Here is a 26,702-nt window from a genome sequence, read left to right on the forward strand (position 1 = left end):
CAGTATATCAAACAATATGCTTCAAAAAGTTGTATTTCAATGGAAAACAAAGAACCATACCTACCTACGGAAATAAAATATGTAATGAGCAACCAAACTCATCAATGAAGTCTATACATAATGCATCTTATAGTTTCACTTTATTATACAGAACTATAATAAAAGAAAGAAGTATACCTAACTACGTTTAATAATTAAATAATTCAAACACGATGTGCATTGGCAATATGTATAAGAGTACGTTTAACTGTTGCAGTATCCGATGATAAATAATTAGCGAGCAAGTCCGGTACATATTTAATTCAGAGAATCAACTGTCCACGTGCCTAAGCTCGTTGAACACCTGCATAACTGGATTTTTTATCGATCGAACGTTGATATAATAGAGTCTCCGAATAAATAACCACTTTAATAACAATCGTTTTAATTTTTTCCTCGCATTAATTTCGTTTTTACTTCACTCATGTTTCTGCAATGTTATAATATTACCGTGTATATAACTATATAAGAACACGTTAAAGTGAAAAAACCGGATTCGGTGTACGCATGCGCAAGCTGAACACGAGCCATGCACCATCTGCTCCTGGCCGGGGTACAGGGACAGGCTTGAACGGACTAGTTTACCGCGTTCAGTTAGAAACGAAGTGTTCAAGCAAGACTATACAACCATGTTTCTGTTCCTGATAATAAATGTTGCTATAATATGCACGTTCACGGGTCCCGCCGAGGCTCAGACCGCACTCGATACGGACGAGTTGAGGACGATTAAAAACCAACTAAATTTGCTGATGGAAAAAAGACAACAGGATTACCAGCAGTTGGAAAAATCGCTTTACGAATCTCTGAAAGGAAGCACAGACCTCGACGCGTTGAAAGAAGAAATTAAATTAATCAGGTGAATATATTATAATATTATATTTTGTCATGAAACTTACCAAATAATTCAAAAAAATCTATAATTAGTCGATGTAATGTACATACTACAGGTACTGTAGGACCCTAGGTACTTACTATATTTTACTGCGAAACCAATAACATAACATTAATAATAAATACTAATAATACTAATATATAGGTAGGTACAATATTATAATTTATCATCATATTAATAGGTACATATTGTTAGTTTATTATTGTTTATTTAGATTTACTCATTAAAAATCACCTTTCCGATTAAATTTTAAATTATTATGGAAAACGACGTCATAAAAAGTTTCAGATCTCAAAAAATTTGTAAAGTAAATTAAAGTAACTAATGAGCCGAGTTTATAAATATATTTTTACATATTAATTATTTATCTTTATTTAATCAAATTTTATCTCATCCTCCCTTTTGAATAATAATAATTATATAGTACGTACTAGATAATAATATTATGTAAATTAAAATGTGTTACTTTAATTCAATTATGCTGAGTTGAATTTTTATTACCTAATTTAATGGTTCACTAAAATTTAATGAACCAAACATGGGCCACTAATTAATCCTGATCAGTGATGAGTGATCAATATGAACAATTTTATAATAATAGTTATTGCTTTCATTTTTTTCGACTAAACAATACCTACTCCAACTTTATACGCAGAGTTGTAAGATAAAATTATCAGACTACAAGATATTATAATAACAGTTATTAAAAATTCGTATAAAAAATAAAATCATTGTAAAAAGTAATATTATATATACTCTAATTACCTGTGGTTATTTGAAAATACAAAGTTTAGTGATATTGACGACAGTCCTGATTGTATACAAGTTATATAGAACAAAATAACAGTGTGGATAAAATGTTAAACGAAGACGTTAAAATCGTTACAGAATTCCACGTGCCTGGAGTTACAGTATTTTTAGAAACGACTAACTGGCAAACCGCAACGAGTTATTTACAATGTGTCATATAGTGTTGGTTTTGAAAATTAAGATATTATTACGCACACGACACATTACACTGTTATGTCTGTTATGAATGTATCAGAGTAAAAATATTGAAAAAAATATGACGTTTTAAGTTTCACGTGAAAATTTTATATTTATAGTATATAATATAGATTCAATAAATTATGATACTACAGTATTTATAGAAATTAGAATAATAAAGACTCAAATACATATTATAACTGAATTTGCAAGAAAAGTATTCAATAATTTATGAAACATTACTTTAATACTTTATAAATATATTGATATCAAGTGACAAGTATTCTCCACATGTACTAATCATATTAATAGTCGATCATAGAAATTTATTATATAGATAGTATTCGACCATGTGCTTACCCACTTATAGGTACATACTACACATAAGCTTCATGCAAATGTTTTAGAATACCTATACCTGCTTAACCTAAACCCGTAACCTTGTTCTATCTGTTGTTGAGTCTCGTTTTAGAGTCCATTTATTTTTTCATTAGGATTTTTTATACTATGATATTATTAGATTGTCTACCGATATTTTACAGGACGGCTAACTAATTATTTATTTAGTTAATGGCATAATAATAATATATGTATAATGAATACGCAAACGCAATCATCACTTCCATGTTCCAATAAATATAATATAATAATATATAGTAATAAATATAAAAATATAGATAGGTTACTATAACCTATAGTAATTTAATATTTTTACATACCTATGTCATATTTTAGTTAATTTAAACTAAGTAATACATTTATACGAGTAAATTAATTTATTAATATCATTGCTGAATTATCGAGGTACATGCCTGGGCAATGGTAGTTTATAAAAACAAAATAATAGGTAGGTATTTTTTGTTACTTAACAATTATTTATTTAAACTAATCTTTATTTTACGTATAGTTAACATAACTTTTTAGATATTCACATAGAATAAAAGATGAAATAAGGAGTGAAATTATAATAAATCGTATCCGGATGTTTACACATTTGCGTGTTTATTTTTAATTGTTAAAAGAGTTGCGGGATGTATAACAATCGTTTTGTGGTTATGCTCAGTAAAAATAAATACACATAAATACATAACAATGTTATTCACTAGTATTAAAATAAATATAATATATTCATAGGCTTTTCGCAGCATAATTATGTTAAGAGAAGCAATTTTAAGGTTAAACAAAAAATTCGGAAACACTACTACCTATTTTAATATTATACATTTCTAATTTCTAATTTCTAAACAGATAATGGCTCATATTATAGTTGTTTTAACTTAAAATAAATTATTTTAATCATAATTTTATATGATTATATATTATTGTCTTTATATTAGGGATGAACATACGAGGATGGCCCATTCTGGCAACGATGGGGTCCGCGATAAAGTAGCCGTAGGATGGCTAAAGGAAGTGATTGGGGGTTTAAGATCAGAAATGCAAGCGGTGTGGTCGGCCATCAACGAAACGGCGCAGATACACAAGACTGTAGCCATACAAAACGATCTGCAAGCACTGAGGAATGACTTGGATTCTGACCGAAAAGACTTGCAAACAATGCAAGGAGAATTAATGTCAGTTAAGAAGAATGTCGAAGAAATATCAACTAAACATTCCGAATTGGAGAAAAAGATTAGCATCATTGCTAAACATCAAAACGTAATCGATAAAGTAAGTGAAATTAGTAATTGTTTTTTATATTTATATTGATATTTTATAGGGAATAGCCGAGTAAAAATGCGTTTATTGCGTAGATATATATATAATAGACAAATAAAAATATATATATTTAAATCGCTAATAAAAATCATTTAACTATTTATGAATAATTAAAGGCAACTGCAGGTGGTAAATATTTACAATGATAATTTTAGATAATAACAATAATATATTATAAAATATATGACAGGGAAAAATTCACTTGAGGTAAAGCCTCTACTTGCCGGTTAATACGAAGAAAAAAACGTATCTGTTTAAAATGCCTACCTATACAGTTATGCAGTGCGTATATATTATTATTATTTATTATACAGAACCTATATACGCCAATGTATAGGTATTATACAATTAATATTATATTCGTGCTCTTTGCAATTAAAGAAAACATTTACACTATAATATAGATAGTATAGTATATATGCATATATCAATAGCAATTACAAACGTCACGTCTAGGTGTATTTTACACTGAATTATATTTATATATAAAAAATAACAGAGACCAATATTCTACCTTTAAGATAATAATAATTACTACAAACCATATGGCTAACGTGGGTGCACGTCTGCCACCAGACAGAGTATAATATTATCTGCTCCCGCATTGACCAAATGGCGTTTTCGGTGATTTTTTTTTTAAGGTGAGGATTAAACATCAAAACAAGCGCATATATATACTTACCGTATATGTACCCGTCTATTATATTATATATTATAGTATTATACCTAGGGATAACAAAATCGCGCACAATAACAAGCCAAAACAAAGTCACGTAAATAATAATTATTATTGTATTCGTTTTCCAGAAAAACAACGAAAACGATGTACAAATGGCTTACAGCAACGTATATAAAGTGAGTGTTTGTATATTTACAAATAAATTGTATATGTATATAAAATAAACAAGTTAGGATAGCTCATTTTAAGGCCTCAGCGTGATAAATTCCCGGTTTCTAAACGTATATTTATTAGTAGGCATAGGCGCAATTTGGAAAGTCAAGGGGGGCTTAGCCCCCCTAGTTTTATCTAAGCCCCCTAAGTTTTTAAATATATTCATTTTTAAATCTACCTATTAAACAAATTATGCGAGTCTGTATTAATTTAATAAATTTATAAATTTAGCCCCCTCAAATCAGTTGTCCAAATTGCGTCCATGTTAGTAGGTATTATAAACTATAATTCAATAATACATTATACGTACAATTTAAAAAGACTTCGATAACTTGAATATGCTATATTGCTTATAAAATATACATAGAAACATAAATAAATTAAATATCTTAAGAGGACGTCGTACCCGCATGTGTTGTCTCTGTCTTACTCTTACACACGACACAAATACGAATTGGAAAATGTTCGTTTACCAGTTTCAATAGTAGTGTGCTGTTAGTTTTGATATTGGTGTGAATTGACTTATTATAAAATTTCAGGTAAGATAATTATCGGGTTTTTTAAGTGATTTATAACTTGTAACATATTAAACTATGAACTTTTTTTAAATATTTTATGAGAATTTTTAAGTAGATTAAATTTTTTTTTTAAAGTTATTATATACTTTTTAAATTACGAGTCTTAAAAAAATGTAATAAATCATAAAAATAAATCTGACTTGGATAAATGTTTTTATAATCCAATGTTTACTAAAAATTAGATTTACAAATGAACTATTTTGAATTTTTAAAAATAATTAAAAATAGATAAATAAATAGATTTAATTGTTTATTTTCAGTCTAAAAATAACAATAAAAAATTGTATATTATACGTGTAGCGCAATCAATAACTTAAATAATATATAAAAAAAATATATTGATTATTGATTATAGAACATAAGTTTTTTTATTTGTCAAATCTTCTTGTTTCACCTCACACTCTGTATATAGTTACTTCTCTAAACCATTTAAATCATACAAAGTACCTAACTATTTATACATAGTTCCTTCGTATATAATAAACTTCAATCGCATTTTTATAAAACTGAGTTAGGTTCTTAGGTGGGGGTTTTTTTAAGTAATAACTTACCAGCTCACTTAAATTGTAAATTGACACTCAAACGCTGCAGCTTACTATCTGTAGCTGTATCTATTATGCATTAGGTATATATATATATATATAACCTAACCTACCCTATATATATATGCGTATATAACACCGGTGTATGTTTCGTATGCAGCGAGTAGCGTTTGATGTTGATGACAACAACAATAACGTCGAGCGTCTGCGGACGAACGTCATCACCACTTTGGTGACGGACCGGGAGGCGCAGGAGCTGGAACAGCTGGAGTCGTCACGCAAATATCTGGCACACCGAATGGCCCGTCTGGAGAAGCGCATGAAGGGCGTGCTTTACCGTGAGAGCACGACTGTGGAGCGGGAAAACCGTTTGTCCCGACTGGAGGCTGACCTTAACGCCACCAAGGAAGCGCTGGCATTTAACGCCACTCGCCAGGATGCCACACAGGACAGGCTGCACGGGTCCTTGCTGGAGCTGTTGGAAAGCGTGGAAAATCTTGACGACCGCGTGGACGCGTGTCTGCCAGAAATGCGCAAAGAAATATCGAAAATAGAATTCACCGTGGCCCGGATAAACGCTTCTGTGGCTATCATTAAGGAAGACCAAGTGAGTCCGGCAGTATAATATCACCTGTTATGTACATATTGTATTATTACCTATTATAATATCGAAAAATTCACCCAAGTATACTTTTTCAAACTAGAACGTCCCTTTTTTATTACTTAATTATGTTAAATAGATAGATGGGTTTTTTACAAATGTTATGCTTCAAAATCAAAATATCAACGAGTAGGTACCTATACGGCACTTGGCTCTATTTGTTTGTGCGGGAGGGGGGAATGCAAAAATGAACCACAATAACTGACCCATTTCAAATGATAAGTTTGTTCTCTCAATATTTTTTCTAGGTAGGGCAACTTTACCCTCGTGATCCCCTCCTCATATGCCACCTATAGGTAACTATTTATTTTTGGGTTTTTACTTTACCTGCACTATAACAAATGACATGGTGTTGTTTAATAGTAATTAATTTATAGTATTTTCAAGCACTTATATAACTCGGATACCCATTGTACGTTCTATGAACGTAGATAATATATTATTATCTGTTTATAGTATTTTGTGTAGGATAAAATGGAGATAAGCACACTCAATGAATCGTCCTGTATAGGATATTAGGATAACAAAGATATTATAATATGTAAACGCATCGTACCTATATACTTAGGTTAACTTTATTATTCAGTATAGCTATAATAAAGGTATACAGTATACTTCGTAGGTACCTACCTACTACGTTATGGACTATATTATTATCACCGAGTTTATTGTAAGTGCGTAACGATTGTGTTTTCAGAATAACCAAATGTTGACTGCAAAGGCCCTCGGCGAAGGGATGTCGGCCATACAGAGAAAAATGACCAAGTACAACAGTGAAAAACAAATTGAGAAAATGGTTACCATCCCTCATGTGAGTATACTGTGGCTATAACCTAAATTACCTCGGCTACCTATTGTGTATAATAAGTTCTCGTTTATACCTTTACCACAGTTATGGGCAGTATATATTTATATTAAATAACAGTACTTGTTTACCTGACTTTTTAACTTTTAGTTACAACTAAGTATATATAATTAAAAAAAAATACAATCATTATAATTACCAGATTATGTCATATAAGAAAATTCGAATTAACTATTTATACGCAAACATATATCGTAGATATTATAATAATAATTTCTATACCTACATGACTACTGACTAGCTGCTAATGTTGTCAGGTAAATGTTTTAATTACAATTTATATTAATACTAATTGGGATATTAGTTGTGTTTGTGCATCACAACGTATTTTTCCTTTTACCTAATTTTATGTAGGTACTGGACTTTTTTATCATGGGCTTTTATGCTTCGGACTTTTTATGCCTCAGACTTTTTAGTTTTTAACTACGGACTTATTTTCCTAGTAATTGTTGGTAAATCTATATACCGGAGTACATAATATTATATCCTAACATTGCGGCAGTATAGATAAATCGTGTATAGAATTAATTTTGGTCCTTGGGTATTTATTTTTCCGTATACGTAGGAATACAAGCATTTTCGTTTTTTTAAAATAAGCAGATTTCGGAATCTTGCGCGTTACCTATAACTTATTAGGAATATAATATTACGTCGTCGTTTGCACCCGTACACGACTCGCCGAATTTTCATCCTGGTCATCAAAAAACTGGTCCATCGTCATCTGCGGTGGTTTCATCGTCCGCTATAATGTTATTGTACCACAGCCCACAGATAATAATAAATAATAATACATAGCGGGCCCCGGGGCGACGCACACGCTGCCCGGCGGCGGCAGGTGGTTTGTGTTTTTACCATATTATTCGTTTCGTCCCAACGTGAGCACGAGGTCACAGTCGGCGGCGGCGCGACGGTGGTCAGGTGCTACTCACACCTGCCCAATTCCATATGTCGGACGAACCGGCTCCTTGTAATACACTCATTGTATAGCACGCACACATGTAATAAAAAATAGTGGCCTATAATAAATAATATTATGTTATGTATAGTGAATTATGAACGTTATTATAATAATATGCACGTACTTAAATGATAAAAACAAATTTTAAAATAACCTTGCACAATAATACGCGAGCAGGACAACCATTACTGCGTCAGTGCGTCCGTATAATGGGACGTACGAAATTAAAACAATGAACTATATTAAATACCGACGTACAAACTACAAATGTACGATAATATGAATGCTCGAAAAATTCAATAAAACGGAAGTTGCGCGGGGTCTCAAAAGACGAATATAATAGGTGCGCATAAAATATACGCTAAAATTCGGTTATTTTATTTTTTTAATTGTCATCTTGAGAATACTATCTGGAAAGAACCTATTAAAATGAATTGCGGAATAAAAATCCCCCACCCTAGGTAAAACAATCCCCAGACTAGAATATTACTCACAAGTCACAACTATATGAAAATGATAGAACAAATATTTTTTAAACACCAATTAGTATGTATAATTACTACATTATTAATATTTAATTCAAATTTATAAATAGGTATTATACATACTTATCATTCAAAAAAATAATATATAATGTATTATAAATAAGTTCCCGAAAAATGTACAATATTAATACTCATAAGCTAACCTAATACTCATAAGTCATATTGTGATAACTTCAAATGTTACCTATAATATTGTCGTGTACGGTGTACACACTACCGTTGATAATAATATATAAGAATATAAGATAAAAGGTTACATATATCTACCTATATTATATCTGCAATGGGCACAATTGTGATATTCGCTATCTTAACATTTTCTACATTTTTAATTACAATATAATTTGCAAATTTTTGTATACCTAGTTAAAATTTTACAGAATTATACTTTCATAATATGAATATTAATATTGTACCTAAAATAAAATATTATTGTTAATTTTTCGAAAACAGAGGTCATTAGCCTGGGGTACTGTGGGGGAAGGTACGGTAGGTTTTTAACATGTGTGTGTATGTGTGGCAAGGATATGCCACTAAAAATCTTGGGTGGTCACCCACCTGGGGGAGCTATAGTGACACCGGCCAGTGCGTACACTCAGAACAGTAACTGAATGTACACAACGCGCCACACCGAACCACAGTTTTCCAAAATTATTTAAAGTATTATACTATTATATAATATATTCATTTTTCGAACGATAAGTATATATAATAATAAATATATACACCTAAATATTAATAATGTGGTAATTATAGATACTAATTAGCGTTTAAAAAAAATATTCAATAATTTTCATGTGGTTGTGAGTAATATTGTAGTCTGGGGATTTTTATACCAATCACCATTAAAAAAAATATTAATTAATAAATTATCGACTAAATTATCGAGCGTGCGATAGACAAGTAAATATAGTTGTACGCTCGTTGTAATTAATATATTATCATAATACATTTTTTTTCGCGAAATTATAGGCACAATTTTGTAAAAGTATAAAAAGTTTCTTAGTTTTTTACCCCGTGTTGAAAGATACATATAGGTAAGGGAAATTTTTTATTCATGTAAAATAATGATTATAATGGTTCAATTACAGTTCTAGCTGCAGATCGCAGACTGCAGACTTATAGCGTAGGTATATAATAATATAATATCACCCATAGCCCCATAGGCCATAGTATAAGGAATAAATATTAAATAATAAATATACTATACGGATATCACCATAGCGACAATTGCGGCATAGGCTATGCCTCATAGCGGGTATTTCAAAATCTGGAGAATAAAATATTTTTTAAAAAGTGATTAAAAACAAACGAAGTTTTTGTTTTAATATTTATTCAGTTGGCAGTTGGCAGTTATTGTTTTCATGCAGAATCGTACATAATCTACAACCATATTAACTTGTTTGAAACTACCTAGTATGTTAAATGAGTAAAATTAATCTATGCCTTACATGTATACCGCGTATACATACATCGTCGTAACAAACCAGTGCTAATAGCTAATTAACATATTTTTGCATATTTTATACTGCTTAAGTATGAAAATATTTATGAAATTGATTTCAATCTGATAGAACCATTGTTTTAATTTTTAGATAAAAAAAGAAAATTGTACGGAATGTACACATGCAATCGACGAATTGGCCACATTGCAAAATTCATTTGAAAGAATTGTCGACGGACTTCCCAAAGGTATGTGAGAAACTGAGAACTATCCCACATTTGTCAGTGCGTGTATAATTATAAATACCGTATTATTAGCATTTAAATATTATGTGCTATTATTTTCACTTTAATTTATTAAAAAAAAAAAAAAAAAATGTTTTATTCATCTATAATATCACAACCACAAAGGTAAAAATGTAAAACCCCCGATAATGCACTAATATTTATAACAATTTAAAATTCTTACGTCCACATCTGTAATAAAATTATAATACAAAATACACTCATCAAACTAAATTAAACTGTATTAGGTATACGATTTATACCTAGAAGTTAGAGTAACACGTATAAGTTTAAACTTTATTATGTACTTATATATTAATATATTATTTTATATATTATAAAAGGATTATTATAGTCGATATAAAACACATGTAAAGTTAAAATAACGAGCTGAAACCGAAAAAGTCCGTTGAAGAATTCTTGAAGCGTAAACTATAAATAGGGTTGCTCGTGTTACCCCGCAGCATAATAGAAGTATTTACTAGTTAATTATTTTGATCGGTTAACCATATCGAATATGACTGCAGGTGGTTTTTTATTCATATTCATCCGGTTACTATTGCATTGTTTCCGTTTTCCATGTTTATATATGCGCGTCATGTAGTAAAATAAAAACACGTATAAATACAAATAACTAATTACTGGGTATAGCTACTCGTATGACTAAAAGTATACATCCATCATGCGTGTACCTTTAGCTGAATAAAAATTAAATAGGTAGAAATTAGAATTACACGTTTAAGGAATATTCAAATATAATATGCTGTTTATATAGTGTATTACTTATGTGTTAAAACTAAACATAATATGATTACGTGGTACTATTATGCATAATATATTATATTGTAGGTATAATATTATTCTTTATTTTTGTATACTTCCACTAAATGTTGGATTAATTTTCTTGCACTAATATTGTGATTTTAACTGCGTTAATCATAGATATGTCTAACGCGTCCCACAATGGTTTCTGCGCCATAATTATTTTTTTTTAGTAAATTCGAAAAATTCTGGTAACACTGGTAACTTACATTGTAAAAACATAACATATTTGCGATAAATAAAATACTTTATTTAGGTACCTATCTAATTAAGTAAGTAAGTAAATAAGTAATTTTTATTATTATAAATTATAAATAGCCATATAGGTTAGGTTAGGTTAGGTTTAGGTATAGGAGGTACCTAATAATTAATAAGTATACGCCGCAGTGGTGACTTTAACCTAAATTTTTATTTTTAGAGGGGGTTAAATATATGCAGTTTTTCGTAGTTATTGACCAAAAGAATATATCTCATTAGAAATTAATTCTTCCTTTATATTTCGTGTAGGGGGGGGGGGTAGTGTTATATTATACATTTTACAAAGAGTAAATTAAATTTTATGCATAACATAAAATATTAAAAATATTTCCTATGTATTATATATACTTACCCTATAGGTTTACCTATTCAGAAGTTATTTAATTGAAATTGAAATGTAAAATCAAACGTGTTATAGATTGTTCTAAATTGAAGTCCCCGGGAACATACCTGATAGCACCGGATGGAAAAAACCCGTTGCTCGTTCAATGCGACACATCGGATGGTATGTCCTGGATCACAGTGCAAAAAAGGACCAATGATCATCTCAAATTCAATAACAATTGGAATGAGTATGCCAAAGGATTCGGAAACTTATACGGTAAGTGAATACGGAATACCGAGTAGCATTTATATTAATTTGTAAGTAAAATTAATGCGTATAACTATTTATGTTCAATGATTATAATCACTAAATCACCTATGATATATTTTAATTGGTTTTGTAAGTGAATCAATAATTTTGTCAATTAAAAAATATTGGGATAGAAAGAACATATAAATTAAAATATTATTTAGGTCCTTATAGATTTTACAAGGTCAAGCACAAAGTTAAAAAAGTTTTTATTCGTGAATAATTTTGACAACCGAGTAACTGTAACCCCGCTGTTCTATAAAAAATAATAAACTATACTAACCCTTTACCCTTAAGAACACAAGACAATGAAGAATAACCTAACCTAACAGATACCTAACGGTATTTTTTCAAGAATTTACTGAATACTTATGCCCAGTTTAAAGTGTTGTTACAGAAATTCCTAACATACTACAATTACATTTTGTTTAGGTATACATTATATCGGTTATGGGGAGGTATGTCGTAGTCTTATGCGTTCACTCATATTATAGTCGTATATGCAAGGTCAAAACAAAATTAACGTTTTTATGTCAAACTTTTTAATTTGAAAAAGAAAATCTCAACAGTCAAATACCGAACCCTTTTCTGTTTTCGAAGCATCTGTGTAAAACATATTACAATTTTGATATGCTTAGTTAATTCCCTTTTATATTAACACAAATATATCATGTATAGTAGATCTATTATCTATATGTTTAGGTACCTAGTTACCCACGTCCCACCTATAGGTACAATAGTACCGGCTATACCAGCTATTCTCAACATACCTTCTTATACGAACAAAAAGAATAATATGTTGAAAATGCGCCATATTTATTTTAGATAATTTTGTACTCACTCATCCCTTTCACGTAATTGGTGTTCACTGTTTTAGTTGCACGTTACTCATGCTTATATCCTGCGTTTAAATAGAAAATAGTTAAAATTATAGTTATATAGGTTATAGGTACCTATAAATAATAGTCACGACATGGATATTCTCTTAAACGTTACCTATAATCCAGTGACGTCACCCATAGGCAATGATGTAAGCAATTACTAAAAAGTAAACCTACCTCCCAGCTCCTTCCATTCATTACCTTCACCATATTCAACGATAATATGAATATCTATATAGCACATGGCTTATATATATTGTATAGTCAGTTTATTCGAAAAACAAGTAACCTAAGATAAATACTAATTTCTAATATAATATTTGAAATGTTTATAGTTCGGACCCCCCCCCCCCCCACCCCGTATATTGACGCGAATTCAATAATAATAATTTATATGGACATCATCATCATAAGACATATTTTTATATTATTATAAATTCAGTCTTGTAAAGTATTCGAATACTTTTTTTGTATTTGAATACTATTCTAAATACATTAAAAAAAAAAAAAGGTGGGTAAGTGGATGTCGCTCTGCTGTACAGTAGGTTACAAGTGGGTCACTGTAATGGATGGTGATAAATTTGAATTCAATGATATAATATCATTGTATAAGAAAAACGATTCTGAGCGAAAACGGTCAGCCTATGATATTACCAAGTATATTTGATGATATTATTGTGAATAAAGTAATTTATATATAACCTATTTACGTGGAGCCTTGTTTTAAATTTTCAATCCTTAGCCATAAAAGTTAAAAATGTATAAATTTTTAACTACAAAATAATTAATAAATTATAAATTTGATAAATGTTGTCAAAATTTGAACTTTAAATGCTTATAAAAAAAAATTGTGCCTATGTATTTTCAATATTTTTCAACTGCTATTAGAACGATATATCAGGAGCCTTATATTAAATTTTCACGCTTTTTTACCAAACAAATAAAATTTTATTGATATTTTAAGAAAAAAAAAACTAAAAAAATTGAAAAACTGACAATGTCCGTAAACAGCTCAAAAAGAGTTAAATTATTTTCAAAATTTTATCGTGTATAGAAAATGCTAATACAAATATTCAGTGAAATTTTTAAGTATCTACAGTCATACATTTTTTAATTACAACAAAATAAGAAAATCGTTACATGAGATATCGAGTGAATATCAAATGTTGTAAAACTATGAATTTTAAACGCTCATAAAAATTTAATTTGACTTTCTTGTAGACATTTTTTTTTGATAAAGGTAGACTAACTTATGGATAGTCTTGTATTATATTTTTAAATCTTAGATTTAAAAAGAAAAATTTTAATGAATTCTCAACTCAAAATAATTTGCAAATTTTCGTGATTTTTCCGTATTTTGTCAAAATTTGAATTTTAAATGCTTATAAATAAAAACTGTGACTAAGGATTTTTAATTTTTTTCATCTACCTTTGAAAAAATAACCAAGGAGCCTTCTATTAAATTTTCAAGCTTTTTTACTCAACAGATAAAATTTTATTGATATTTATAGAAAAAAAAACTAAAAAAATGAAAACTGAAAATGTCCGTAAACAGCTCAAATTAAGTCAAAATATTTGGAAAATGTTATGGTGTATAGAAAATGCTAATATAAACATTCAGTCAAAATTTCATGTACCTACGGTCATTTGTTAAAAAGTTCCACCAAAAACCAAAATCGATTTTTTCAAAAACAGATTTTGCGTAAAAATTCCTGTTTTTCCTTAATTTTTCTTTTATTTTTCACTGCGCTTTTGAAAACTACTGGGAAATTTTTACTTTTGACCCCCCAAATTACCAACTAGATTCATTTTCCTATCAAAAAATTACTGTTGAAGAAAATCCAAGCATTTTTACTGGCAGATAAACTTATGGATAATCTTGTATTACATTTTCAAATCTTAGATTTAAAAAGAAAAATTTTTATGAATTCTCAACTCAAAATAATTTGCTAATTTTTGTGATTTTTCAGTATTTTATCAAGATTTGAACTTTAAATGCTTATAAATATAAACGGTGACTAAGGATTTTTAATATTTTTCAAATATGATAGTAACAATATAGTAGGAGCCTTGTATCAAATTTTCAAGCTTTTTTACCCAACAAATAAAGTTTTATTGACATCCATAGAAAAAAAAACTAAAAAAAGGTGGGTAAGTGGATGTCGCTCTGCTGTACAGTAGGTTACAAGTGGGTCACTGTAATGGATGGTGTTAAATTTGAATTCAATGATTTTTAATTTTTTTCATCTGCCTTTGAAACAATATAAAAATTCCCGTTTTCCCTTAAATTTTCTTTTGTTTTTCACGTCGCGTTTGAAAATTACTGAGATTTTTACTTTTGACCCCCCAAAGTACCAACTACATTCACTTTCCTATCAGAAAAGATACAGTTGAAGAAAATCCAAGCATTTTTACTGTCCTAAAAGATGATGACAGACACAAAAATAAAAAATTTAAAAAAAAATATATAAAAAACACATTTTAAAATCAGTACATTCATCGCTTCGCTTAGAATCTAAAATATATTCGAATACGTATTCTGAATATCATTTTTTAATATTTTTATTTTATATTTAAATACTAAATTTGAAGAAAAAAAATGTTTGTGTTTATAAATTATAATCCTGGGTAGTGCTGTAGTGGTCATTAAAATTATAGTTAACTAGATGTAGGGTGTAGTGGACTATACCTACCAGCGTTATCACGTTTATACTTTATATACGCCGGAACTACATACATACTCCGTCTACTAGTATAGGATAAAAGGTCACATTACACAATTACACTATTACTGTATTACCATGAAAGCCCCGATAAATAGTGATAGTAATTTGTTATTGGTAGTGTAGATAATATTCCATTTATCAGTACTATTAATAAATAGTATTCTCAAAGTATTCGAATAACTTTTTGAGTATTCCAGAATGTATTCTAAATATATTTTGTGAGAATTATTCGAATACGTATTCTGAATACCTTTTTAACCTTTTTAACAGTTTATTCGAATACGTATTCCGAATACAAAATAAAAGTATTCTTTACAAGACTGTATAAATTATACAAACCGCATTTCACAGGCGATTTTTGGCTGGGCAACGACGCTATCCACCGTTTGACGGCGGACAACGCGTCTTCTCTGCGCGTCCGGATGACTGACATATACGGTAACAATTGGCGGGCGGACTACTTGAACTTCTCGATATCGAACGCCACCGATGGTTACCGACTGGACATTTCCGGTTACCGTGGCAACGCCACCGACGCACTGTCATTTCAAAACGGCCACCGGTTCAGCACGGCAGATCGCGACCAAGACGCCAGCACGGCAAACTGCGCGGCCAACTATGAGGGTGGCTGGTGGTACTCGCGGTGTCAGCACGCCAACCTCAACGGCAAGTACAACTTCGGGCTGACATGGTTCGACACCAGCCGCAACCAATGGATGGCGATCGCTGAGAGCGAGATGCAAGTCGGACGTCCGGTGTCCACACAATAATATTATTGTAGACCACTATTATATTATGATATGATAATATTATACCTAACCTATTATAATACCCGCGTCGGAAATACGTTTAACCCACACGTGTGCTAGTCAAGTGAAGACAATGTTGAGTTTATATTATTTATATCTGCGTAATATTGTCAGTTTCATTTTTTCTATTTATATTTCGAACTGATTAGGTAATAGTTTTGATAATTTGATTGACATGTTAATAATTATCAGTTATCACTTTAGTCTGTAAGGTTAATAAATACACCTATTTTCAAGGTGAATTTCTATTATGTACATATATGTATAATTTACACAAACATTTTTTTTTGTTAAATTTTGATCTCAAAATATGATCAATAAACTCTTAAGTAGGTATAAGTTAATATTATTGATAGTTACTGAATTATGTTTTTTTTTTTTATTATAATTATTATACATATTGTATTGAACTGCACATAATTATTATTTATTATACAAAAAGCACAGTTTTTAATTTTAAAAGCACTGATATAAATTAAAGTACAAAAATATAATCCACGATATTTATGCTCAACACGACATTTATATATAAATGGTTACATAAAATTAACTTAATTTGTATTGTTCATAAAGTACTGAAAATAACATATTATATTTTATTACGTCAACAATAATAAAGGTAATAAATAATATTTGATTATATACTATTTTAATAATTTATGGTATAATCCTTTACACACAACCAATATTTAGCTTAAACCTTCCATAAAGATTAACATAATAATTCAAACAATAATAAATATATACAATATACATAATATATATATTTTTTTAAGTTCATGGTTGTGAAAAATGAATGTAAACAAACTTAATGCTTTCAAAAATAATTTGCACTAACAAGTAAATTAAAAATTAAGTGAGTATGATTTTAAATACTAAATAAACAAATAATAAATATAATTGTGTTGTATAATATCACAGTTACTTAAACAATCAAGCCGATGGATATTAAACAATGTTGATTTTTTAATAATGGAAATGTATTAAGTTAAAAAATAAAAAAAATTCACAGCCTTTTAAACATAAAGCATATCAATATTATTTACGAACGTCTCCTGTTTAATATATCAAAAAGCACTTCAGTTGAGCTATTTGAATCACCAGAGTCAGAATCACTATCTGGTAACGTTAAATGTTTATTATCTTCATTGTCAATAATACCATATCGATTTTCAATTGATCTTGAAAACTTTTGCCACACATGTCCAATAACACCTATCATGCACATTGCTAAACCTAAGAACTTCATGGTTGTCATTTTGTCACCATTCCATTCCACAGCCAATATCAAAATACAAATTTCCTAATAATAAAATACATAATAAAATAAATATTAAATTAGCAGAATAAGTTATACTGACCTTGATAATACCAACTACACTTAATGTAATGCTTGATGTTTTATATACAGCAAAATATTCAGATACTTCAAGTCCAATAGCAAGGCATGATCCAATTAATATACGTACAACCATTTGATAACATTGAATGTTTTCATTATTAATCCACCAATTCCAGAAATCATTACCTAAACACAATACAATATTTAAGAAAGCAATTCTAAAAATAACAAAATACAATTTAAAAGCCAGTCAATAACAGTACAAATAAAATATGTGGCCAAGTGGGTACTAATCTGCTGTACCTTAGGTACCGTGTTGGTTACTTTAATATAAGCGATATAAAATCATTGTATAAAAAAAAATTAAAATGTTGGGAAGCTCTGACAAAGGTAAAATATATTAAAACATTATTGTGAAAATGATACAAACATTTAGTGAAAATGTCAAGTTTGTACAATTATTTGTGTTTGAATTACAACAAAATAATAAAATTGTTCAATGAGAAAGTGTTAATTTATGTATGAATATCCAATGTCGTAAAAATCTCATTTGACTTTCCTGTTAATTTTTTTTCTGTTAAAGGTAAAAACTTTATGAATTATGAGGAATTTTGTATTGAATTTTCAATGTTAGCTATCAAAAAAAATTGTAATAAATTTAACAAATTAATAATTTGCAAATTTTAACAATTTTGACTAAATTATCAAAATTATTCTAACTTCAGAAGCTCATAAAAAATGATTGCAGAATATTACAGCCAACTTTTTTTTTAACTTATCTAATAAAAACTTATGATAAACCTTGTATCTAATTTTTTAATGAAACTTGTATTCAATTTTCCAGATTTCGACCAGGCGAAAAGTTAATCCACATTTTTACTAACACTTGAAAACTACTGGGAATTGTCTTCTTTTGACCCTCCCAAAGTACCAACTAGATTCACTTTCCCACCTAGAACTACTCAGAATCTAGTTTGATAAAATACTGAATATTTAAATTACAAGTGGTGGATATTTTTACCTTCTAAAAACAATGAAATAGGAAATATTGCAATAAACATCCAGGGTTGACTAAAATACATCATATCAACAGGACTTTTCATGCCCATGTCAGCTTTCTGCATAACAAATTGTGATAGTGTCCAACGAAAACCACTGTAATACATGAATTAAATTACAAAATCAACTATGCAAATTATCAATATTGTTATATATATTTATATATGTATATCAATATCCACTATCAAGTATTACACATAGTCTTAAAGCCAGTGCCTCAACTTCCGGGTGTGCAAGGTGTGCATTGCACATCGGCCCCCAAGGCTCCAATCCGATATAGGCCCCCAAATCGATGTGTTAAAATTAATTGTTAAGCTGTGGCTGAAGAAAATTAAAGTAAAATGAAGAATAAAAAAACCAATTTGTTTATATTATTTATAATTTATTGTAATCAAGTTAAACTTGAATTAATCAAACATTTTTTGCGCAATTCTATAAATGTTAAATGTACAAATGTACCAACTCTATATGACTCAAACTTTGTTCAATTTGTTATTTAATATTTGGTGTATGATTTTCAAAATTTATCTTAACTTTTCTGTTGCCCGGAATAAAAATTCTGATTTGCAGTAGTATATTATAAGGTAGGCAATCTACCTGCGGTAGATCACAGACCCCGTGCTGTTTTACGTAAGTGTATGATTTAACTCTAAAGAATCAAAGTGATACCAAGTTTGTCATTTTTACTTAATTCCACCTACCGTGGATTAATGTAATCAATTAATACAAATTCCTAACCTAACTTAACTGTACTAAAATCCGATGAATAAAAAAACCAAATTTAACCCTTTTTAATTTAGCCCATCTTCTTCTAATCTAATTCTAGCCTGTAGGGAAATTTTCATTTCACATTTAAATAGTTAGATAATATATATACATATATATACAATATAATGTCTAATATTATTAATAATTTAAAAAGATATAGATGTTTTTAATACACACATCAGCTGTAGTTAGTAATAAGTAATAATTATAGTCCATTTACGTTAAGGGTACTTGAAGACAACAACAATTTTTTGCCTGGTACAGTCTGATAAAGTTATTGCATTTCCCTACCAGTAGTTGATTACTATTGTTATGCCCGGTAATAAGCTGCCATAATACTTAGTACCACCTATTGAGAAGTATTTTTGTCACAAAAAGAGTATAGATTATAGATAGATAGGTTGTGGTTGTAAATTGTTATTAAAATACATGTTAACACTGTACACAGACTTAAAATGTTTTATTATTTAGTACATGCGTGTTACGAATTAACAGATAATACAACAGATAATACAACTCTATTTAAATAATCAAGAAAATATTATAGATTAATTTTTTACAAATACACTTGATAGAAACTTCTAGTAGACATAGGGTCAAAAAATAAATTATTCTTAAATGATATCTTTAAGCAGAACCTGATATGCATAATAAATATATTATGGAAACAGATTTGATTAATTTTAATACATAAATAATTACTATAATTACCTGGCAAATGATGCAGTTAGTAATAAAATAAATCCTAATGTACTAAAATCTGTGGTTTTGAATGTGAACAAAAATAATCCTCCAGAGATTGAAAATACAATAAAGAAAAGTGCTACTGACTATAAAAAGGAAAAAATACTAATGAATTATTATTATTATTATTATTATTATTATTTTTAGCTTACTGCTTTCTCCAAACGTAAAATCAAAGCATTAACTAACACAAAAATAATAGCCGTTGATTTTGTCATAGTGTACCTGAAACAGAAAATTTTATCAATTATTTAATTTAATTTTTTTCATTTTTTCATTATCAATAATGAATAAATGAGTAAATGCTTAAAATTAATAATACATACAATGAAACATTTACAAGTTCTAGGCCCCAATTTGAAAATCCAACGTCAATACCACTGGAAATTCCAATAGGTGCAAATTTTGAAACTTTACTGTCCCAAGATAATTGTACAAAAGGAATTTTTATAATTGCATGATATAAGCCCCGAAAAATAATTGAAGCAAGAAATTTTAAAACCAAGTGACACGAAACAACAAGCAGGGGAAAATGGAACATCTATAAAAAAATATTATACATTTTATTTGAAATTAAATTAACAACAAAACTATACAATTTATATTTAAGAAAAAGCTTAAGTAACAGCTGTTCATACTTGTAAAAATGATCTTTGGTAAAATGTAATTCCAATTGAGAAAATAAAATACGGCAGTATTAAAAGGCAAGAACTAAATAAAGTTTTAAAACGAAACGGCATGATCATATAATGTTTAGATTGGATATAAATTTGGAATTTATTCATTTAATAATTGCAACGTGTGGCAAATACAAAAATTTAAAAGAGTTTCAACTTGTTTACAAAATAAAAGGAAATCAGTAGATGAATTATCATAAATTAAATGCATCTTAAAGGTGCTAAAAAACACGATAAGAATACATTTAATTAAGCTGAATTCAAAATTTGTTGAATTTAAAATGTTAAATAATACAGATAAACAAATATTGAGACAAGGTAACAAAATACAAATAACAAATAACACATCATTACATCAATATTCATTTGCTGATAACTGATAAGAGATATTAACTGGAAAGTACTGTAAACTATGAAATACAAAATATCTCACAAAATGTTTTTAATACAAATAATTTAAAATCCTTTATCATCAAAATCTTTAATTCTTATCATAGTACTGATAATAGTGATAAACGTAATATAATAGAATTGGAAAATGGAAATTGGGAATTGAAATGGACCCGGCCACCACTCAAGTACTAGTGTCATTGGCTATTTGAGTTGTGATAATAAATTTAAAAGTAATGAATAATGATATTGATTATTAAATATTAATAAATAATGTCATCAAATATTGAAAATAGATTCAATACTTTGAACTTAGTTTTACCAAACACTTTTACTACTGATAATAAAGTATAAACACAAAGATAAATAAAAATCGTTTTTAAACTATTGTTTCTTCTCAGATTTAAAAATCAATCAGTACTCAAAGTCGAACTAGTTGGATTGTTTAAATTGTATTGAGCATTAATTGGTATATTATGTATTCAATTAGGTAGAAATACACAATATTATTAAAATTCAAAACTAAGTTTAGAAAACACTTACGCAATAAATAACAATTCTTCTAATTTTGCTCTTAGTCAGTAAGTTAAGTATTGATTAGCTAATAACAATAATTTAAATCATTGTTATAAAAGAGTTAAGATTGGACAGAAAAAAGGTTTTTGTGTGGTGATCAATTAAAAACCGGCTTTAATAAAGTGTTTAAATGAATTAATCATTTGTTTATTTGTGTATATCTGAAGCTATTGGCATATTATATGACACTATATTATAATAATTAATATATTTTATATAGGTACATTTATTTGTAAAAATACCTAATTTCAAACACATGCAACCTTTATTTAAAAATGTTCATAATTATTTGTTTTAATTTATTTATTGAAATATTTTATTATTTAGCTTATTAATAAATACCTAACTAATCAATTTATGTATCATTTATATGACTATATGTAAGAGGAGTTGGATTCATGTTGGCTGTAAGTGACTGGAGTAACATATTATAATATAATGGCATTCTATTATTTACAGTAGAATTGCTTATAACTTATAAGAAACCCATAAGTACTACCCATAGACCTATAAACTAATGGACAGTCCATTCCACTCTGCCCTGCCATCAATGCTAGGCGATCATATAACCATATGGTTAACTGAGAGAGAAAGAACATAAAGTAGTGAAGGAGCACCGCAAAAGGACTGTATAAATTTTATTTCTTTGTTTCTTATCTCACTCACTCTATATTGTATCCTTGACTTCTCTCTCAAAGCGCTGTCCTTTAGTTTATAGGTCTATGGTACTCAGTGCTGGATAAACCACCGGTGCAAGTGGTGCATTGCACCGGGGCCCCGATTCTATGAAATATTTAGGGGCCCCGATATTATGATTTATGGATATCGAGTACTATAAAAGATTAAATATTAAAAACAACTTTTGGATAGTTTTATTATAAATAATGATTTACCAAGTAGTTTTTCGGACGTTTTAAGTGCTTGTATAATTTTTCTGACAATGCCGATCACTGTGGCAGGAGCAGAACGATCATTTTCCAAACTTAAACTTAAGAATTACCTAAGAAACACATGTGAACAAGAACGTTTATCTAGTATATACATTTTAAATATAGAAAAGGAACAAGCTAAAACTCTAAATATTGAGAAGATAATTGACAATTTTGCCAATGCAAAATAGAGGAAAAAAAATTGCTTAAAATAGAATATCTTAACATTTTACTTTTTACTATTATATTGGAGACTGGCTTTAATCTCTAAATAATAATATTCTTTTCATTTTATTATACTTTGTACTTTATTTTTTTTGTAACTGTTGAGTTATCATAGTTGTATGGCTGGTATACTTGTAGCTTTTTTTTTAACTTTTTTAAATTAGGGGCCCTACATTTTTTTAGCACCAGGGCCCTAAAAGTTCAAGATCCGGCACTAATGGTACTACCTACTACTTGAGCATTTGTTTATAAAAATCACAATTAAAAATGGAAACATTCAAAATTTAATTTTGTACTAAAGGACAAGGTATATGTAACAATAATTTTATTTTAATTACATTACCTACAGTTACTGGCATTGTTTTTGTAAAATACTTTCATCAAATATCATTATATTGTCTAAATCTCCATTGACTACTGCTTGATCGATTGCATTCCTTCTTTCATCAATTGTGCTCATTATATTCATTAGCCCTTGATGAACAATGGCAAACTCATCATTGCATGCAATTTGATTAACTATCAACTTCATTTTTTCCATTATACTAATTCTCTCATTTTCAATATTTGTCAATTGTTGTTGGTAATCTATAACTTGATTGCCTTCCAATATCTATAATAAATTTAAGATGTAATTGAAACATTTATTTCTTTAATCTTTTATTTATTCCAAACTAAACTTTAGGTAAGTAGTTGATTAATATATAGTGCAATCATAGGATTATCATAGGCTCTTCCTTGTTTTACATTGTTATGTTTAATGTAACAAACTTAAACAGACCGAATATCTTAATAAAAACAATTAAAAGGATGTCAGCGAATTGTTTACTATCATTATGTTTATAGTTGTTTTATTCTTCTAGCCAACGCGCAAAACACAGTTCCTCAGAATCTTTTTTATTGTTTTTTAGTAAAACCACCTATTACAAAAACGATAGAGAATAATATTTTTGAGGGTATGACACATGAATTTTTCCTAATATTTTGTCAAAACAATTTAAACAATATTTAGATTTACAATTTTTTTTTTATTTTGAATGTAAATAATAATAAAATATAAAACCTATATGTCATAGGTACCCTCAAAAATATTATACTCTATAATTTTTGCAATAGATGATTTTACTTTAAGATTTCTCAACAATAGTATTAAACCGATAGGGTATATTTTCCTTGAAGATTAAAATATGTGAGAAAAATTAATTAATGTTATATTTTACTGTTGGTTTATCAAGACCAGTGGCGCCGAAAACATACTTCAAGTAGTTTAATTGAACTGCCTTAATAATGGGTGGCTGTGGCCCGTGGGTAGGTGGGTGGTTATTGGGTAAAATATTAGAGCATACTTCTTAGTATTTCTGCTATAATTATATTAAAGACAGGTATGTCATTAAAATATTTATACATAATTAGTTGAGCCAGTCTCATAGTCGTTTGAAGGGGTAGGTGGTTCAATCGAACTATTTGAACTGCCGGTTTTAATTTCATTTGGCGCTACCCATCAAGACTAATATAAATGTTTTTACATAGGACTCAAGTAAAATTTACTTACTTCATCATTGAATTCTAAAATTGGTATTTGTTCATTTGATTCAATTATTTGTTGTTCAACATTTAATTCATATAAAGGTTGAATTTTATTTGTATAACTATCTTTTAATTCTAAATGATCTGAAGTCAACAAAGTATTATTTACATCAACAATTTCTTGTTTATCAGATCCCATACAATCATTCCCTGAATTTAATGCAAGTGGTGACTTTTTGTGATTTTGATCATTAAATAAATCTACCAAATCACCATCAAAAACATTGTTTATTTCTACTGTATCATCTAGTTTATCATTGGTTTTAATCATGGTATTATTTCTTCTTGCAGCCTCTTTTATAGAACTATTAATTGTAACTAAATCTTTTCTTGTTAAATGATGCAAACGACTTGTTGAATTTAAGGTTTTAACAACATTTAAAATATCATTGTAATTAGTATTAGGCATTGTTAATTGTTCAGCAAGGAAATCTTTCTCATTTTTGGCTAGAGTTAAACGTTTTGGTTCTAAATCATGACCAATATGTGTTTTAATATAAAGTACACTAACTTCGTTGCCTTCAACCATTACATCCATTCTAGCTGGACAATAGGAACCAATTTTATTGGTACCTAACGACTTCAATTTTCTAATGTTATTGCCTTTAGGCTTATATTTTCCATCACGGTGACATTTAAAAAATAAGTGTTTAGAACCAGATATACCAACATATGTTGTACGAGCTTTAACAAACCTATAACATAATAATATAAATACATTATAATTATACCTAATCATAATATTATTTCAAATAAAATATGTAAGTAAAACTACTTACTAAATAAAATGACTTACCTACTAATATCTTGATCTTCAACCTCATACTTCCATGCATAAAATTCATCTAAGCAATCAAACTTTAATTGTTCACTAACAATTTCTGTTGGATGGCAGAGCACATAATGAGTGGATAAATTACTTTTGGAACAATGGTGATTGCAAAACACACAGGATACTTTAAAAAGACTGTCGTTTTTATTCAGATGGACACTCTTAATGTGCCGTGTCAGCATAAATTTTAACTGAGAACTATAACCACATTCTGAACATGAGTAAACAGAAGTTGCTACTTTATGGACATTCATATGCCTGTTGAATGACTGTTTGTAAGAAAATGATTTTTTACAAATCGAGCAAACATATTTTTTAGTGTTAGAATGTTTGGCTAAAATATGATCGTTTAAATTATTCTTTTTTGAGAATGTTTTCATACATTCATCACATTCAAATTTCTTGCAGCTTTCGGACGACATATTATCAGAACAATCGGTAGACAAACTGAAAAATTATATTTTGAATTATTGAAAAATGAACAGAAATATTATCCAAATGTAACTAAAATAATAACAATAATATACCTTTGAATAATAATGTTAACAGGTAGAATTGTAGAAATATAAAATTAACGATTGTTTCTTGATTAACGTAGTCAAAATCATGGTTCTGTGTGCATTACTGGTAACTATAATATAATATTAACTACAACTCACTGTTTACTAAGTATTTACTTCTTACTAATTCTGAATTCATAACGTTAACAAAATACGATTTTACGATTATGAAAATACGATTTTGTAAAGACGTTAATACAATACTAATTAATAATCATTACATAATAAATCATTAAGTATCAATTATTATTGCCAATAAATTATAACTTTATAAGTAACTAGTAAATTGAGATTATGCTTTAATTTTTAGGATATTATTGTTATTAATATTGTTTTTTTGTTAATTTTTTTTTATGAGTCGTAGTCGCAGCTTTAGAGTTTAGATAGAATGATTGCATATCGGCCATATCGGGCTATACTCATAGATAATGGCTAGAACATATTATCATACAAATGTCTAGTTCCATAAGTATCCAC

At 28.6% G+C, this 26,702-nt stretch overlaps 2 protein-coding genes across 9 annotated transcripts; one reads left to right on the forward strand and one right to left on the reverse strand.

The window, feature by feature from the left end:
• The first annotated feature begins 531 nt into the window (after positions 1-531).
• On the forward strand, positions 532-17,178 carry LOC132951702 (protein scabrous-like). The gene is given in 9 exon segments (XM_061023587.1): positions 532-660; positions 663-895; positions 3,256-3,589; positions 4,445-4,492; positions 5,810-6,256; positions 7,008-7,121; positions 10,274-10,370; positions 11,905-12,087; positions 16,079-17,178. Coding segments are annotated over 9 exon segments (1,989 nt in total). The 5' UTR covers positions 532-546; the 3' UTR covers positions 16,498-17,178.
• LOC132951703 (solute carrier family 35 member C2-like) lies at positions 16,920-26,624 on the reverse strand. Of its 8 annotated transcripts, none has more exons than XM_061023590.1 (7): positions 23,590-23,730; positions 20,776-20,990; positions 20,602-20,674; positions 20,417-20,535; positions 18,900-19,033; positions 17,898-18,064; positions 16,920-17,839 (listed from the first exon to the last, which is right to left on the reverse strand). In XM_061023590.1, exons 2-7 carry the CDS (start codon positions 20,988-20,990, stop codon positions 17,579-17,581), a joined length of 969 nt encoding a protein of 322 aa, XP_060879573.1. In that variant the 5' UTR covers positions 23,590-23,730; the 3' UTR covers positions 16,920-17,578. The 8 variants fall into 8 exon arrangements, 5 of the variants coding, with proteins under 5 accessions (XP_060879573.1, XP_060879572.1, XP_060879574.1 ...); XM_061023589.1 differs by lacking the exon at positions 23,590-23,730 and adding an exon at positions 21,088-22,043; XM_061023591.1 differs by lacking the exon at positions 20,776-20,990 and having other exon boundaries at positions 23,590-24,728.
• Between the last annotated feature and the right edge of the window lie 78 nt (positions 26,625-26,702).

The sequence above is a fragment of the Metopolophium dirhodum genome, chromosome 9 (assembly GCF_019925205.1).
Source record: "Metopolophium dirhodum isolate CAU chromosome 9, ASM1992520v1, whole genome shotgun sequence".
Taxonomy (NCBI): Eukaryota; Metazoa; Arthropoda; class Insecta; order Hemiptera; family Aphididae; genus Metopolophium; species Metopolophium dirhodum.

Bases quoted from the DNA above. Each gene is read 5' to 3' on its own strand.
- LOC132951703 (XM_061023588.1), bottom strand. From the start codon at position 26,087: ATGTCGTCCGAAAGCTGCAAGAAATTTGAATGTGATGAATGTATGAAA. The intron at 25,529-25,629 runs GTAAGTCATTTT...ATTATGTTATAG, and splicing joins GAAGATCAAGATATTAGTAG to GTTTGTTAAAGCTCGTACAA. The intron at 23,860-24,798 runs GTAAGTAAATTT...AATTTATTATAG, and splicing joins TTTTAGAATTCAATGATGAA to ATATTGGAAGGCAATCAAGT.